At 32.7% G+C, this 19,271-nt stretch overlaps 1 protein-coding gene across 1 annotated transcript; it reads left to right on the forward strand.

Annotated features, from left to right (window-relative positions):
* The first annotated feature begins 849 nt into the window (after window positions 1-849).
* On the forward strand, window positions 850-4,970 carry LOC132722299 (glycoprotein 3-alpha-L-fucosyltransferase A-like). The gene is made up of 2 exons (XM_060706769.1): window positions 850-927; window positions 3,217-4,970. Exons 1-2 carry the CDS (start codon window positions 874-876, stop codon window positions 4,249-4,251), a joined length of 1,089 nt encoding a protein of 362 aa, XP_060562752.1. The 5' UTR covers window positions 850-873; the 3' UTR covers window positions 4,252-4,970.
* The last annotated feature ends 14,301 nt before the right edge of the window (window positions 4,971-19,271 follow it).

The following is a 19,271-nucleotide window of genomic DNA, read 5'->3' on the forward strand; positions in this document are numbered from 1 at the left end:
TGTGCACTGCACACCTCCTGAGTGAGATCTATGCAACTTAGAAGTTTCATGTTGATATCTCATAGGCTTTTGGAGTTATGCTCTGGACAAAAATCTATTTTGAAAAATAACAAAGGGCAATAACTCAAAAATTATGCAGGGTAGAGTTATCGTTCTTGTGCACTGCACTCCTCCTCAATGAGGTCTATCCACCTAGGAAGTTTCAAGTTGATAACTCAACTACTTTTAGAGATATGCTCCGGACAAAAATGTCGGACGGAAGGACGGAAGGTCGGACGGACGGACGAAGACTATTTCTATATCCCCGCCGTCTTTTCGGCGGGGGATAATAATAAACACTACCGATACATTCTAAAGTCTATTGACAGAAATTTCCATGAGATATCTTTTTATTGTTAACTTGAAATGTAAAATTCAACATGTTATGTATCTGTGCTGCGTGATTCGTAAATTGTTTTACGTTCTTCTTAAAAAGGTGTATTTAAATATTATTACCGCAGAAGCAATTACAGGTCAAGATCATACGCAAAAAGTAGATGGATGGGCAGATATTGTAATGATTTTTTTAACAATATGGGGACATTTAATTCAAATTAAGTCATGAAATCACAAACTAGTTGACAAGTATCCTTTTTTTAAAATATTCCTATTTACAGGAACAGACTGTTATAAAGTTATGAAAAATTTAATCTTAAAATATTAAAATACCAAAACAGATACAAAAAAAGAGTTAAGTTTGAATTTGAATCTGACCTCAGTAATGTGATGAAACAGAAACTTAAGCGTTGTGTATATATCTACTGATATAATCCTTGGATATAAGCTCTAAGCAAGTATTTCTGTTACCTTTTACAGTTAACCATTGCGTTTGCTATGTTTGTGTTCTTGTCACTGAACTTGCTGAAAAAACTCTCGAATGCAAATGAGGTAAGCTTTTTTCGTTTGTGTTTTATGTCAATTCACAGTATAAGTTCGGAATAATGTTAGAGCCATCGTTGTTTTACTTTATAATCTGGAGGGCGACAATGCGACCGTGCGATGACGATAATGCGATAATGTAATGGCGACAGTGTGATAATGCGATGACGACAATACAATAATGCGACAATGTGATGTGTGATGGTGACAATGCTATAATGCGATGGGACAGTGCGATAACGCAATGACGACAGTGCAATAAAGCGATGGCGAAAATACGATAGTGCGACAAAACTATAGTGCTGTCGCCATCGTCCTGGTGTAATCGCGTTGTCGCACTGTCGTCGTCAAGTTATCGCAATGTCGCATTGTCGTCATCTCATTGCCGACTATCGTCTTCCGCTACACATGCGCACATCCTATATCTGATTGGGCGTTTCTACAGTTCATTCGAATAAGCTGATCGTATAGAATATAGGAAACTAATTTCACATTTGTCAATAGATTTTTCATTCTTGATAAATATTTTCTTTATTTTTTTGTAAACTTAAAACGTCTAAATAAAATAATAAATAAATAAAAAGTTTTTTTTATATCAAGAGATAGGGGAAATACTTTTATAAAAATGTTACAAATTGTGTGAAGCTTTAAGAAAAGTTGACAGATTTCAGATAAAAAGGATGTTATGTTGACATTCAAAAGACGCAAAACATAATTAGATTGGTCAGTAGTACATAGAGGAAATTCGTGTTTTGTGTTGGGTTTTTTCCTTATAAATACAGGATTCATTTTTATCGAATCAAAATAATATTTTTTGGGGTTGCAGTATTATTATATACACTTTTCTCTTTTTCACATTACAATTTGAAAGACTTTCCCTTACATTTTGCATATTTGCTGAAGAAATTGCAATAAAAACCATCTAAGCAGTACCTTTTATATTTTAGTTGCTCAGCACTGGTTTAATTGGTTTGCGAGATGTAGAATCTGTTATATTTACAAATATTACAATATACTTAAGAAATTCACACCAAAATAACATATTTCTCTAGATTATTTATTGGTCATCAACCCCCCCCCCCCCATTTTTTATGAGGGCTCAAATAGTGAAATAAAATACCTGATTTAATCCCGAAACACTTGCATACGTTTGATAATTGTTGATCACTTTTCTCGGCGCCACCCCTATCGATAAGATACATTGGGTGCCAGAGAGGGGGGTGGGGCGTGCCTCTATTATATTCTATACTGTCAGCTTATTTGTCAGCAGTTTAGAACTGCACAAATAGATACACGATGTGTGCATTTGTACCGGAAAGCGAAAGTCGATTATGCGATACCGCGATGGCGCCAATACGATAGTGCGTTAACGGGATAAAAATAGTGCGGTATCATGATGGGGACAGTACGATACCGCAATGGCGACAACGCGATATCATTATCGCACTATCGCATTGTTGCCATCGCATTAACGCACTATTGTCATCACGTTATTGCATTGTCGCCATCACACTATCTCATTGTCGCACTATCGCATTGTCGTCATTGCACTATATTATTGTCGGCATCGCACTTTAGGACTGTCCAACTGTCGCCCTCTAGATTACAAAGTATAACCAAGATGACCCTAACGGTATTCCGTATATAAGTCATATGGCGACATTCCTGTTTTACTGGTAGATGAAGACCTCAGGTTCCCCCATGTGCATTATTTCAGACAAGAATAAGCACCTGAAAAAAGCCACCTTTTATATTTAGTTGCTCAGCAGTGATTTAATTGGTTTGCGAGATGTAAAATCTGTTATATTTACAGATATTACAATATACATAAGTTGTATCTTTCTCACAATGTCATGTAAAAATCCAAAGTCAAAGACTAGATTTCAAGTTTTCAACCCATTTCATTCATAAAAAAAAAAAAAAAAAACACATTTAAATTATAGAATTATACAGTGTATTTAATGAAATACTTAACATTTGCGGTCAATATATTCTGATACATCATTATCTGATCACTAGGAGACCAGAAATGTCGCTTGCAAAGGAACCCCTTCGAATGAAGTGGTTGCTAATGACAAGTTCACTATAATATAAAGTATTTATTTTCAAGTCAAACATGGTAAAATAAAAAATTTGCATTTTTAAAATAAGGTGTTTTCTTTTTATTATTTCTATGTTTTTGGAGGTAGTCTGTAACTTACTACTTGAAGCGCAAGGTAATATATCTATTTATCTTCAACAATGCATCTTCGCATATGCCATTTCGTTTCATAAAGGTTTCCGTTATTACTCTTTAAGGTTCAAGTACAGTTGACATCGATGGGACCAATTATTACAAGTAAGGAAAGGTTTCGCATTCTCTGGTACAACCCAACTGTACATTTAACTGTTAGTCATAAGGATGCGTTGCATTGTGGGTTTGAAAAGTGCAAATACAATAACTGTGATATGACTGTAAATACATCAGATGCAGATATCAGTCAGGCTATCATTTTTGATGGTCGTAGAATGCCAAAGAATGTTAGCTTCACTCGTCCAAATGGCCAGATATGGATTTTCGCAGCTCACGAATCTCCTATTTCATACGGCGACACAGGGACATGGTGGTATAGAAATAAAGAATACTCCTTCAACTGGACGATGACTTATGACAAAGATAATTCTGACATATATTTGCCATACGGAGAAATACTGAAACACAAATCAGAAGTAATACGGGATTACAAATCAATTTCTCAAAAGAAAAACAAAACACTCTTAATAATAGTTTCTCATTGTAATGTCAGGTCTAAACGTCAGGAATATGTAAATAAGTTAAAGAAATATGTTGACGTTGAAGTATTAGGAAACTGTGGGAAAAAGTGGACATGTGGTACTCACTACAAACACGACGAAGACTGCTTCAAACTTTTAAATACCACTTTTAAGTTTTACTTAGCCTTCGAAAATGCGTTTTGTCACCAGTATATAACAGAGAAGTTTTACGATAATTTCAATTATGATCTAATTATGTTGGTACGTGGTGGAAGCCCTGGCGAAACTAAACAAATATTTCCCGAGGGAACATTTTTATCAACCGATAAATTCGAATCCGTTGAAGATCTTGCACACTTTCTTAAACATATCAGTGTTGAAACGTATACCGCCTTTTTAAAGCGGAAAAGTCAATATTACTCAGCTGGGTATTTGTATGTATATCAAAGAGCTATGTGCAACTTATGTGAAAGGATGAATCATCAGAGCAAATATGCAAAAACAGTCACAGATATAAAGGAATGGGCATTTGGCCCTAAACCTTGCATTGATCCAAATGACGTGACAGATGTGCGATGAATGAACGTTAAACAGCAGTTTAAATTTTTATACTTAAGTGTGTGTTTATGATTATTTTATATGTCGACAATAAGGAAGCACCCATACCGTATAAGTACTTATTTCTGCGGGCTTAATATTCTGCGATTTTTGTTAAAATAAGGGGTTTTAAATTTCTGCGTATCTTATTTCTGCGGTGTTATCATTCTCGCATTGATGTTTTTTATTTCTGCCGTTTAATTTAGATATTTGTACAAAATTAACCGATACAAACAGACAATATTTCAAGATGTGTTGATGTAACATGTACATTACTTCCGGTAAACATGCAGACGACTTCTAATGTGTTTTACCGTAATAATCATGTATCGGTATATAAACATTAATAAACAAAGATTAACAACGTGCAATGACAACAATTAATTGTAATACTGCATGTGTATAAATATGAAGTGTGAAAAATAAACAATCATGGTAAAATCGCACGTAGAAACAAAATATTGAACAAATACAAAAGGGTATGTTTATTGCACCCATCAAACTATAATAGTTTAATTTTACAAAAAAAAAACAATCAAGCTAAGAGTGAGCGAAAATCATACAAACATTTATTTAAACAAAAAGAACAAGTAAAGTAACCTTTTTCTAATATTTTATCCATGACGGATACATAAAGAAAACTTCCCATCTACAAAACCGATAACGGTACATGGTAATGTAATTATACAATACCGGTAGTTGACATAACATAGACATAGTGAAAGGCTTAATTTTCTGTGGTTTTTAAATCTGCGGTGTCCTAAAGAACCGCAGAAATAAAGTTCCCGCAGAAAAAAGTACTTATACGGTATGTGTGAAAAGATAATTGTTCAAAGCAAGTATACAACAACTTTTACATGAAATAATTGAGCATTTGATTCTTATACATGTATTATTCAAAATTGCATGTAAGTTCACAAAGAACTATGTTTAATGTCAATTGAATATGTTTTTTATGTATTCATTTTCTGGCAACCTTCATTTTTTTTAAGAAATAATGAATATACACGTGATTGAAGAGTAAGTCACAAAATTGAAAGCTAAATTTAATGTTGCTGAAAAACATCTTTGCGTAAATGTTGCAATTTTTCAAAATTTGTAGAGAACTTTCTGCTTAGAACAATCTCATCTTAAACACATCTGCGGATGTTCAATATTTTTCCAGCTCATGCAAAATGTTGATTTCTTCTTAGACCGGTGCTAGCAGACGTGAAAGGTGTCTTGTATGTTCATGATTAGATCAATCAAGCCGTTCTGCAACATTTCCGATTGTGTCGTTGTGGGCGTTCTTTGGGGATTTCATTTTCTCTTGTTCATTTCCCAGATTTTGGTAGGTGAAACAAGTCAGTATAATCTTCTTAACTCTACAAATCTTCAAATTATACCTACAAGAACTTCTCTTTACGCTTATTCTTTTGTTCCTGCAACATTAAAATAATGGAATAAGTTACCACTCAATGTGAGAAATGCAAACTCATTAAACAACTGTAAGTCTCTCCTATATCAGGGAAGTTGCAAAAGCAATTCTTTATTCTATTACGGTGACAGAAAATATCAAGTACTTCACACGCGACTCCGGAGAAATTGCAGCTCTCTCAATCAACATTTATTTTTAAAGAATATTGTTCAATCGCCCCTTTGTCATTCTGGTGAAATTGAGTCAACCTACCACTATTTTTATGAATGTCAAAAGTTTGATAACATAAGACGTATTCTGTTTAATACAGTATCAAATATTATAGCTCCTTCATTAGAGATCAGAACGGAATCCAAATCAATTGAAGCAAATGAGATTATATTTTTCGCAGTCCATAGATATATCAAACTAAGTAAGAGGTTCGAAACATGATTTATTGAAACATCTTGTACTCATTATCACAGTCGTTTTTTTACCATTAATTTGTATTCTCCAGAACCAGCAAGTCAGTTCATAATGTGCTAGGATAACGTTATAATTATAACGTATTTCCCCCAATTTATTATATATGTCTGAATATGTATGTATGTATGAGAAAATCTTCTACGTGGCATAACATTGTTCGATGTTTGGAAAAAAAGCATATTCTTTAAAAACGCATTATTTAAGAAGCTGCGTTTACTGTTTCCAACATTGTTTAGGTCGTAAGCTCTTCATAGGAAGTGTGGAGGACTCCCATTTGTACAGACCATAAACATGTGAAAAGGCACCGCTTTGTAGGGGTGCACTCGGTAACAAGGGAAAATATTCAGACATAATGCATAAATTTTGAAAAACATAATATAAGGATAATCATTTTTTTTTTGGAACTGCGCCATTAAAACATATATACTAAGTTTAAAGTTATATCTTATATAGAGAGAAATAGAGTTATTTGCGAGAATTTGAATAATCTGTATCTAATGATAATGTCTGCAATGGCAATAAAATATGCGCATTTCATATCATCCTTATTATTGTGATATTATGACAATTTTCTGCGTTTGAATAGTTTATACAATGTGCTGTCTGATTATTATTTCCGGTAATTTACTTTATATTTAATATTTAGTCAAAAGGCAAGTAAGATATGCTTGAAGTCTTGTATAGGCTGTGAAATATATGTGGAGGGCGGTGTAAACAAGCTCCATGTGGTGAAGCTATTTGTGAAAAAAAGTGATTACAATTTTATTTTTCAGCATTTTATATTAAACAAATGTCTTAAAAATATTTGATTTGTATACCTGTATTTGCCTGTTTAATTTGGCTCAAAATCAATCTGTCAATCAAAATAATAACTAACAATTTTGCGGAACAGTGTGAACGATTGTGCGTTATCAACAACCAAAAAACGATTTCAGTTTCAATTTCAGTTATTTTATTTCATATGACATAATGATTAAAGATTAAAGTCACCAAATTAATTAATTAATTAGTAGATTTATAGCAGAATGTTGTGTGATATTTACATTATATATTTACTACTTCTTTTAAATTTCGTTGCAAATTCATAATGGCGGTAACCGGTAGTAATCAGTTAATATTGTCAGGACCCATGAACCAACGGTGATAATTGCTCATTGATATTTGAATAAGTTCATGAAATATCACTATAAGTGTAACATCTTTCACACCCTTAGATCATGAATTTAGTTTGCAACTCAAACATTATTAAATCTGATAGATGGAGTAAATAGTATACTGTTTAACGAGTAACAAGTAAACAACTCCAAAAAAGTAGCCGTTTAAAAGAACAATAAATGTTATAAAGCATAAGAGGCAAACTGCTGTAATTTTGACTTCCATTCAAGATATTAAATCACTATAACTGTCATTACTGTACAAATTGCAAAGATTGTACAGCTCTACTGCTAATAAGTACTTGTTCGGAAAGTGTAACAGAACACCAATGATAACAAGAAAAGAAATAACCGCCTACAGGGACTTTAATCACTTGGTTTGTATATGTCTCAATGTAATATGTCCCGTATCATTTGTGCAAAACCAAATTTTTTATAATAAATCGAATTTGTGTTTAAAAGGTGACATCATGTTTATTTAACGCCATTGAAATACGCGTTTAGATAAACAAAATGAAAACGTTTATAAAACATAGGCATTGGGGTAGGGACTTTTATTTAAAAAAACTTACGACACGAAAACGTTCAATGTAAATCAGCTTAAGAGACAGTTTCATAAATAGAATCCCAGCCTTGCAAATGCCTGAATAATATGCTGGCTACAGAACATCAAACACCTAAAATTAGCATGTACACTAATATTTACTAGAATTGGGAAAATCAGAACCACTAGAAAGAGCAGCATTCTTAAGGGGTGAAGGTCCTGTTTATTAATGATAACACATGAATGGCAGTTTTAAACAGACAGTCATGTGTAAATTTTTGTTGTTTTTTAACCATTTGCTTTATGTGTATACAGATGTTTAAGTACATCATCGACACTTCTAGCATTTCTGACATTACTTACTTCAGGTTTTCAGCAAAGTAATTACACTAAATTTGCTGAAGGTGATGTACCAGAACAATCGCCTTGACGAAAATGAAAATTGGCAAAATAAAATACACAAGGGGCCAATGCAAATTTTGACCCAAAGGCTTTATGTTTAAATAATCTTGAAACAGATTCACCAGAAAATATTTCAAGTCGAATATCTAAGCTCTAGCTTTCTCCTTTTCAATAACATTTTTTAGTTTTGTTTAATGTGTACAAAGAACCCCAAGGTTAAACTCATTTTGTCCATAGGACCATTAATTGAACAATATTTGTAGAGGTCCACAATGATTCAAGCTAAATATCTTAGTTCTAGCCTTTGAAGCTTCTGAGACTAATAATCATGATATTATACTATTATATAATGAAAATCTTTGCCCGGGGGAGGGGTAATTTTGACCGTAGGCCTAAATTTTGTACAACTCTGATAGAGGACCTATAGATAATATCATATACCAGATATCAAAGCTGGGGGCTTAGATGTTGTTTTGAAAAAACATTTTCACGACCCACACCTCACGACAACGGACGACGGACGGAGGGATAACGTTGTGCTCAGGTGAGATTAAAAAAATAGGATTTGTTAAATACAAAACTGATAATAGCGATCATATTGTTGTTTTGTTTTTTCACATTTCATGATCCGAAAAACAACGTAAGTAACCTATTATCTGTGTTATCTATTTAAAATACATATCAAAACAATCACAAATGGCAACCCATTTAATCGTTGGCGGTCATGTTAAGATTTCATTAAATAAATATGCATCAATTTATTTGAAAATTATCAACTTTATATCAATTAAATGTATCAATCACTTATTTGACATAAATATCTGAGGGTACATGATAAATTCGATTTTTCATGTGTTTTTCGATTTTTCAAAAGTTTACAAGATTGAAAACGTTATTGGTGGCCTCCTTACTTCTAAAAGATTAAATATTTTAAAAGCAGTGTAAAATAATTTATGGGAGGAAACATGGTTAAACAGAAATTAAATATCTGTGACACGTAACCATAAAATGAGAGAATTTAAAAATCGGAGAAATTTAAGATAAAAAGTTCGTTTCCGGAACACCTTTATATTAATTAAAATATTATTAATTATCTCATTTCTATAATAATTTACATGCGCGCTTGTACCGTCATCCTAATTCACTTAGGGGATGTATTAACTGTTTAAATTAAAAAATTTTTCCCTCGAAAGACGAGACGCTATTTCCGGGTTGCAACTAAAAACTTTCGAAAGGTAACGTCAATGTCAAAGGTCTCCTTTTCCCTTTCCGTTGATTTTGCAACCATTTTAAAAAACAAGTTTTAAACACTTTGCTATTTTTGTGCTTTTTTTTCCAGGAAAAGGTAATGTCGGCCTTATTTGATTTTAATTCTTACTTTGTAGTGATTAGTCCCCACATTTGCTAATTTGCTCAACCATAACGTTCCCTCCTAAAGTTAGGGTCACTTGAGGGTCATTCTTTGTGTTAAAGAAGTTGTTGGTCATTGTGACATGTAGATGTGTTGGTTTTATATTATTAATAAGGATTTGGATTGAGGAATTGGTATTTGTATGCTTTTATTCATCTTGTTTCTTAAAAGTTCTAATGTCAACTAAATGAAGACCTATAGTAATTAAATACAGTTGTGGATTTGATAAAAGTTATTTTGATAAATTTGTATTGTTCTTGAGTGTTAAAGAATTCAAGATGGCAGCATATGTTCTTATCTTATAGTTATTCCTAGAAATCACTGTTTCTATTTGTATTGCACTGATATTGTAAATTACAGTTTAACAGCATAATTACGCACAGTGAGACAGGTGTGAGTGACAGAGGTGCATGTATATTTTACAGAGTCTGATCCACAATTGGTATGTTATATTTATATGTCATTGTTTATATATTTTTGGAGCTATATGTGTATATTTTTAAGTTGAGCACATATGTATGTTGTTTTATAAGTAAATGATTAAGTGGTCACTAGATGCAGGTACAATATGATGTAATACATTTAAAGATGTATTTTAATGTGTACATGAATTTATTTACTCATGAGAATAAAATGAATGGTCTATCATATCCATATAGACTGATCTGTTGATAGAATATTAGATTAAGTATATTTAAGGTACTTGTAGTGTATACAAATGTATAAAACTAAATATTTCATGATAGTATGGGATGTTTGTATTTATTACTTTAAGGGCTTGGTAGATGTAATGTAGATGTGATGTTACTGTGATTGTAACAGTGAGATGTAAACTTGATTTTGATGCGATATGATTTTTATGTTGTAGTAAGTATGATATATGATGTTTGATGTGGAGAAGTACTTTGTAACCTGTTAACTATAAATAGTGTCCACTACAAATTAAATTGAAGAACCAGTATTACCCTCAGTTTTGTTCTTTTATATATACAAGGCAAAAAGACATCGGGGTCACAAATGGCGCCCAACGGAGTTTAATAAGTGGACATTTAAAATTTTATATTTGTTTCCTGTGTGAACACTTTTCACTGAACATTTTTAATATTTTTAATTGAAATTAAACAGTGAAGTGCAGGAAGTTCTACCAACAGTGTATTATATTATACAAGTATTTTCATATAGTTTGTTTATAAAACAGACAGTTCTTCATTCAGTAAATCATTTTAAAATATTTACGTGATGTGTTAAATTTGAATACTCATCAGTTAACTTATACAGACATTATTTGAGAATATTATTCGCTACAAGAATTCATCACTTCCCAGTGTAGATCATAAGTATTGTTCACTTTATGAAGTTATCATTATTAACATTGACTAGTGACAGAAGATTATATACATTGATTTTATGTTGTGATTTTTTGTATTGCAGGTTTAGATTTCAAATGGTATCTGTATCTGTTAAGTAGTGTATTAGTGCTCTAGTGACCAAAGTCAAGAACTTTCAGTACATCAGATTTGTGAGTAAAACATATGTCAATGAAATGAATATATTGTAACATTCATTAATTGCAGTTTCAACTGGTAAATCTTTTATGTAAATTCTCAGATAGATTCTTTTGTGTAAATTTTTATTTGAATCTTTAAAATCTTGTTTGAAATATATAACCAGATTGCCACAGACTGCAATTTCTGATATTTTTCAGGAGTGATATTTTTTTCAGGAGTGATATTGTATAGATTAAGGAAGAAAGAATTCACTTTAATTGCATGTGCCCCATAATTACCCCTTTATTAACTGGTGAGGGAACTTAATTCATTGTCTACATATTAATTAAGAAGCATCACCTTCCAGATAAGATAATGCTGCTATTTTGAATTCATTAAAAGAGTAAATATTCTGTTTGCAAATTCAAATATTAAAGTCTGATTTTGTTGACAGTCATATTCTATTGATAAAGTAATAGTCAATATTTATTTGCTTGGCCTTAAATATCCCTGGTAGAAACTTTACACATAATGAGGTGATTGTATAAACATTGAAATTGTTTTGACTGATCAGCTGTCTATATTGTACCTGGAGTTTGAACCAAGTTGATTGTCAAAACACTGATATTGTGTTGAGTGACCAGATATTCATTGCATTTGTAACTTGAAACAATTTATATATATATGTGTTCTACAATAATATTTTGATTTCCTGATTGACCCATTGAATTTTACCTGTGTGATATTTGGAGCAGACTACATGTATGTAACACGGTTTGTGTAATCAATAAAAAGTTTACTGTTAACCAAATAATTAAAAAAATAATAATATAATAATTGTATTAAGAATCTAAAAAAAAATTAGAACTCACTGATAATATTAAAAGTTTTTGAATTTGTATAAAACTGTGAGAAATGTGATAGAATAAATTCCTATTGGTGTTCTCTTAAATAAAATAAAATAAAGCCAATTGTTTATAAACTTATACTAGTGAGGGATTAAATAATTTTATACTTTGATATATCAGATACAGTAAATTATTCTATAAAGAATATTAATTAGTATTTATTTGAAAGCAAATAAATATTTATTGATATAAAGTAATTAAAAAAAATTGAACTGATTTATAACTTGGTCAGTTTCAATATATGAATACAATAATAATAAATAAATAAAACATATATAATAAAATTATGTATTAATTTTTGCCGTTTTGATATTTTGACTATACTTTAGTCACGGTATAAAATAATTCAACATAATAAAAATTAATAAATAAAATTAAATTAATCTGAAATGTGATAATTTACAACTGGGAATTAGTGAAGTCTTTGCGACATAAAAATCTTGAATAGTGAAGTGTGGATTGACTGGTGTAGTACTACAGGCGAAATTGAAATAGTGCTGTTGTGAAATTAGTGCTTTAATTATAAAAAGGAGCTGTGCTTTGGAGGATGATAGTGCTTGAAATGAATATTAGTGCTGTGATGTTATATTGAGGAAAAGTGCTTGAAATTATAATCGGCAAATAGTGCTTGAATAAGTTAGTGCTGTGTTGTTATATTGTGGAAAAGTGCTTGAAATTATAATCAGCAAATAGTGCTTGGATACGTTAGTGCTGTGAAATTCTGTTTACACTATAGTGCTTTGTAAATATAGTGTTGTGAAAATTCTACTGAAAGAATAGTGCTTGACGTGATGAATTACTCCGCTAAGAATAGTACTTGGAACAAGGAATTTAGTGCTTTGAAATAATTTTGCGAGAATAGTACTGAAGTATTAGTGTGATTTGAAGTTGTACTTGTGAAATAGTCCTATGTGACTTTGACAGTGCTGAGGAGACACCGTTGATTGAATTTGTGCTTACATATATTATTGTCGGGAATCATCCTGTGACATTGAATTATTGATTAGAGCTGGAGGTACATGGTGATTGAAACAGTACCTATTGAATTTGTGCTTATATATATATTGTCGGGAATAGTCCTGTGACATTTAATTTTGAATTAGTGCTGAAGTATTGATAGAATTTGTGCTTGAATAGATTTGTCGGGAATAGTCCTGTGACACTTAATCTTTGAATTAGTACTGGAGGAGCATGTGATTTGAAATAGTGCTTTATGGTTTAGTACTGCAAATAGTACTGTTATTTGAAATAGTGCTTTAATGGGTTAGTGCTGGAAAATAGTACTGTGAATTGAAAGTGCTGAAGTGATATTGTACTTTGCAATAGTACTTGGATGAATTAGTACTTTAGTACTGTGAAACATTCTGAATTCAATTAGTGCTTGGATGATTTAGTGCTTTAGTACTGTGAAATAAAAAAAGTGCTGAACTGAAATTGTGCTTTGAAATAGTGCTTGATTATTAGTACTGCGAATTAGAACTGAAATAACTACAGATAACACTTGGAACTGGAAAAAGTGATAACAATTATAGAAAGAAGCTGACCATAAATTAAAATGGATCCATCAAAGGAGTTAGGAGCTGTTGGAGGAGAAGATATGGAAGCTACTGATGAAGAGAGCTTGGGAGAAATGAAAATCTCATTAAATGAAAAGAAACTTTTGGATGCCTTCAGAGCTTTACACATTGAACCATTTATAGAAAATCCAGATGATTTAAGGAAATTGTTGAGAGGTGCTAAGACAAAGGAGTTTGGTGAAGAATTAGAGATAAAGAAGGAAACAACACCTTCAATTACAAAACCGAAAACAAGACTGACAACTAATCCAATGGGAACACCTTGGACAGAAACAAAACCTACAGAGAATGTATTGCTGACACCACTTAAAGATTTGTCATCGCCATATTTACCAGATATTCCACTTACAACAAGTAAACCAGCATTTGTACAGAAAACACCAGGTCAATATCATTTTCCAAAACTGTCAAATTTTTATGGAGAAGAAAACAAAGGCGAAGTTACCTGGGAGACATTTAAATTTGAGATTGAATCTTTAATGACAGACAACATGTTTACAGAGGAACAGATCCTTTTAGGAATAAGAAGAGCTGTAAAAGGTACAGCAGGAGATATTGTCAGGAGGTTAGGGACTGGAGTAACAGTATCAGAAATTGTACAGAAATTCAACAGTACTTATGGAAACATAGAAAGTCGACAAACCATACTTAGGAAATTATATGCATGCACACAGGGTGCCGACAGTGTAAATACTTATGCTTCAAAACTTGAAGAATTATATACACAAGCAATACAACTTGGAGCTATTAAAAAGGATGAACGTTTACTACATGAAGCATTGTACCAAGGACTTAATACAGAATTAAGACATATTGCTCAATATAAAAGTGAAACAATCTTGAACTATGACCTTTTCAAAATAGAACAGCAGATATGAAGTCATCAGGAAAATTAAAGACATGTCATGCCACACAACAATTGAATGAACTACCAAAGAAGAAAAGTGAAATTGAAGAATTAAAAGAAATAGTTAAGGAATTAAGCAATAAAATGGACAAATTTAAAAAAGAAAAAGATGCAGACAAGACTGTACAAGAACAAAAGACATATTATGGAGATCAACGACAACAAAGGGGAGGATACTATGGTGTTCAACAACAAAGAGGTGGGTATTATGGAAGTCAAAAACAACAAAGAGGAGGCTATTATGGCGGAGAAAGATGGATTAGAGGAAGAAATGGAGGATACCGAGGAAGAGGTCGTGGAATATACACACCTCGAAGACCACTGGCATCAAATACATTTATGGGAACATGTTACATTTGCAACGAGAGAGGACACTTAGCAAGGGATTGTCCTAGGAAGTCATCACAAAAAGATTTAAAAGAATAAGTGCACTTGTTGAGGGATCAAACAAGAGCACTGATCTAAAAGATCCCAATTTAGTTGGAGACACTAATGAGGCTGACATTATGGTAAATAGTCATGAAACTACTGCTCTACTAGATACAGGAAGTTGTGTTAGTGTTATTTCTGAAACATTTTATAAGAATTACCTACAAGACTCAACAAAATTACAACCAATTAGAGACATACTTAACATTGAATGTGCTGATGGACAAAAACTACCATATTTAGGATTCATCGAAATAGACTTGACAATAATAAAAGGACTTCCAAATACAAAAACACAACCAGGTTTACTTCTTGTGGTTCCAGATACCAATTATTCTTCAAAGACTCCAGTTATATTAGGAACAAATATCTTGAAAGAACTATTAGAAGAATGCAAAAGCAATTTTGGAGATCAATTTCTACAGAAGACAAAATTACATGTTCCATGGTACCTTTGTTTCAGAGCTATGGTCGTCAGAGATAAGGCATTACATCAAAACAAGAACAAGATTGCAATAGTTAGAAATGCTATGCCTCACAAGGTTATTCTAAAGCCAAATGAAACTGTCAATATTCAAGCATACTTGGATAAAGAACTTGATCATACAGTCACTGCTGCTCTTATTCAACCATCAGAAGATGCAACAATACCAAATTTCATTGACATAACACCAGGAGTCATCAAGTATGAATATGGAAAGAACAATAATGTTACAGTTACAATGTCTAATCTGTCATCTCAAAGTACAACAATATCACCAAAACAAATACTTTGTGAGATTCAGCCAGTGTCAGTGACAGAAGAAGTGTTCAACAAGTTAGAAGAAGATGAACTTAACAGACAGAGAGAGAAAATAGTAGAAGATTTGAATATTGATGACAATAATCTGTTAGATATACAACAGAAACAACAGCTGAAAACCCTATTGATGAAACATAAGGATATTTTCTCCATTAATGACACAGATATTGGACAGTGTAGTAAAGTAAAACACAGAATCGATCTATTGGATGAAATTCCATTTAAACAACGCCATAGACGCATCCCTCCTAATATGATAGATGAAGTACGACAACACTTGGAACAACTTCTAGCATGTGGTATCATCAGACCTTCTAAATCACCTTGGGCTTCCAACATAGTGCTGGTACGAAAGAAAAACGGAAAGTTGAGACTATGCGTGGATTATAGAATGTTGAACGAAAGAACTGTAAAAGACTCATATGCTTTGCCTCGTATAGAAGAAGTTTTTGACTGTTTACATGGATCTAAGTACTTTTCAACCATAGATATGAAGTCAGGTTACCATCAAGTGGAGGTAGAAGAAGAGCATAAACCTAGAACATCATTTACTGCAGGTCCACTTGGTTTCTGGGAATACAACAAAATGCCTTTTGGCTTAACAAACAGTCCAGCAACATACCAGAGACTAATGGAAGAATGTCTTGGAGACTTGAATATGCGTATATGTGTTATCTACTTGGACAATCTCATCATATTTAGTAAAACATTTGAAGAACATCTTGAAAGAATAGACTTAATATTTGGTAGACTTAAAGAATGTGCTCTTAAACTGGCAGCAGAGAAATGTTTCTTCTTCAAGAATAGAATAAATTTTCTTGGACATGTTGTAAGCGATGAAGGAATCGAGACAGACCCAGCTAAAATTGACAAAATTAGAAACTGGCCAACTCCAAAGACATCTGATGAACTTCATTCATTTCTATCATTCGCTGGTTACTACAGACGCTTCATCAAGGAGTTCAGCAAAATTACCAGACCTTTATCAGAATTAATACCACATCCAACTGGCAAGAAAAGATCTAAGAAAATAGTTAAAGAATGGTCATGGACAGAAAAGGAGCAAGATATTTTTGAGAAATTGAAAGAGAAGATGACCACACCTCCAATACTGGCATATCCGGAATTTCAGAAGCCGTTTGAGCTTCATTTCGACGCCTCGACAATTGGACTTGTCGCGGTCCTTTACCAGGAACAGGACAACCACAAACGAGTCATTGCCTATGCAAGCAGAGCATTATGAAAGTCTGAAAAAAAATATTCTGCATACAAGCTAGAGTATTTATGCTTGAAATGGGCTGTCACTGAAAAGTTTTCAGATTATCTGACAAACAATCACTTTGTTGTTCTAACAGATAACAATCCTTTGACATACATCTTGACCTCAGCAAAACTTGATGCCACGGGACAAAGATGGGCAGCTGCATTAGGACAATATGATTTCGACATATATTATAGAGCAGGGATTAAGAACACCAATGCAGATGCAATGAGTCGTTATCCATATTACCTTGATACAACAGATGAAGACATAATTTAGATAAAAGATAACGTAGTCAAAGCCGTTTGTAACTCAACAACTACTTCATTTTTAGAATCTCTTCCAACAATGACCATCAATGTAATAGAAGCAACAGAGAATACAGGACAACCAATGGCACAACTGGAAATGAGAGACATTAGAAGAAAACAGAGAGAAGACCCAATAATCGATAAATGGAGGAAAGCAATCATTTATCAACAAATCCCGGAAAAATGTTACTCGAAAGAAGATTTTATATTGAAAAGAAACTTTAAATATTTAAAACAGAAAAGAGGAGTATTGTTCAGAGAAACAGAACAAAATGACAAAACACTGGATCAATTGGTAATACCAGAATTCTACAGAGAAGATATTTAAAGAGGACTTCACAACGATGTTGGTCATCCAGGAAAGGAGAGAACTCTCAGACTTGTTAAAGAAAGATTCTTTTGGCCTGGAATGACAACAGATGAAGTTAATTGGGTAACAAAATGCGATCGATGCCTGAGACAAAAGACAAATACAAGTTCTAGAGCTCCTTTAGTTAACGTTTACACTACATACCCTTTGGAATTAGTCTGTTTCGACTTCTTGACTCTAGAAACATCACAAAGGAGGTTTTGGTAACATATTAGTTGTAACAGATCATTTCACCAAATTCTCTATGGCTATACAAACAAAAAAAACAGACAGCTAAAACAACAGCAGACGCCTTTTACAACAATTACATCATACACTATGGTATACCTACTAGATTACACTCTGATCAGGGGGGCAATTTTGAATCTGAGATCATTAAAGAACTTTGCATTCTAACTAACATGAAGAAATCTCACACATCTGTGTATCACCCACAATCCAATTCCGGTCCTGAAAGATTTAATCGAACGCTACTTGATATACTTGGAACTTTGGAAAATTCACAAAAATCTGATTGGAAAAAATATATTAACTCTTTAGTGTTTGCATATAACTGTATACCTCATGAATCAACTGGAATAGCACCATATGAACTAATGTTTGGAAGAAGTCCGAGATTACCAATTGATACCATGTTTGAAAATGCAAGAGAACACACTTCTAATAAGAATACAAGGGAATATATTGATGACTTAAAAGAAAGGATGGAAAGAACAAGACAAATTGTAGAACAACATACAGATAAAGCTAAACAATAGCAAAAGAAACAGTATGACAAGAAGATCAGAGGTGCAAAAATAGAAATTGGAGACCGAGTTTTAGTTAAAATCCTAGCACATAGAGAAGGAAAACATAGACTGGCAGACAGATTTGAAGAGGATATATATAAAGTGATAGATCAGCCAAGGAAAGAGATACCTGTTTTTCAAGTGAGATCTCCCAATGGTACAGTTAAAACACTGCACCGAAATCATCTACATCCGGTAAACTACTTGGATGATAATGAAGATAATAAAGATGATACTGAAGAAAGACAAGAAAAGATAGAAAATATAGTGGAACATGGACAAGAGAAAAGAATGGATGCATCCGAAGAAAGAAAGAGTGATGTCACAAGTGAGAAGTCTGATGAAGATGATGTTGGATATTTTCTTATCCCAGAGACTAGAATATATGGGGACGCCCGTAAATCTGACAACAACTCATCTAAAGCAAGAGATAAGGAAAATAATGTGTTTGTAACAACAATACATAATGGAAATGATGCAGAAACTATAGATGTTTCTGATGAAGGAGATAGACAGGATAATAAAGGAACAGAGGAGAAATTGATTAGAGAGTCCGATGTGACATCTCGTCAAACTATAGAGGTAAGAGATGAAAATACAGAACAGCATATACAAGAGGTAGGAGAGAATACACTTGAAGAAACAATGAACTTTGGACATATAGAAGAACCGGCTGATATGATAGAAAATATAACTAGGCAAGATGGTAATATACATACAAGGGATGGATTGGAAGAAAGAGATAGAAATATTGATCATATAGAAGGAG

Source organism: Ruditapes philippinarum, unplaced genomic scaffold (assembly GCF_026571515.1).
Source record: "Ruditapes philippinarum isolate M1 unplaced genomic scaffold, ASM2657151v2 ctg1545_1_1_1_1, whole genome shotgun sequence".
Lineage (NCBI taxonomy): Eukaryota > Metazoa > Mollusca > Bivalvia > Venerida > Veneridae > Ruditapes > Ruditapes philippinarum.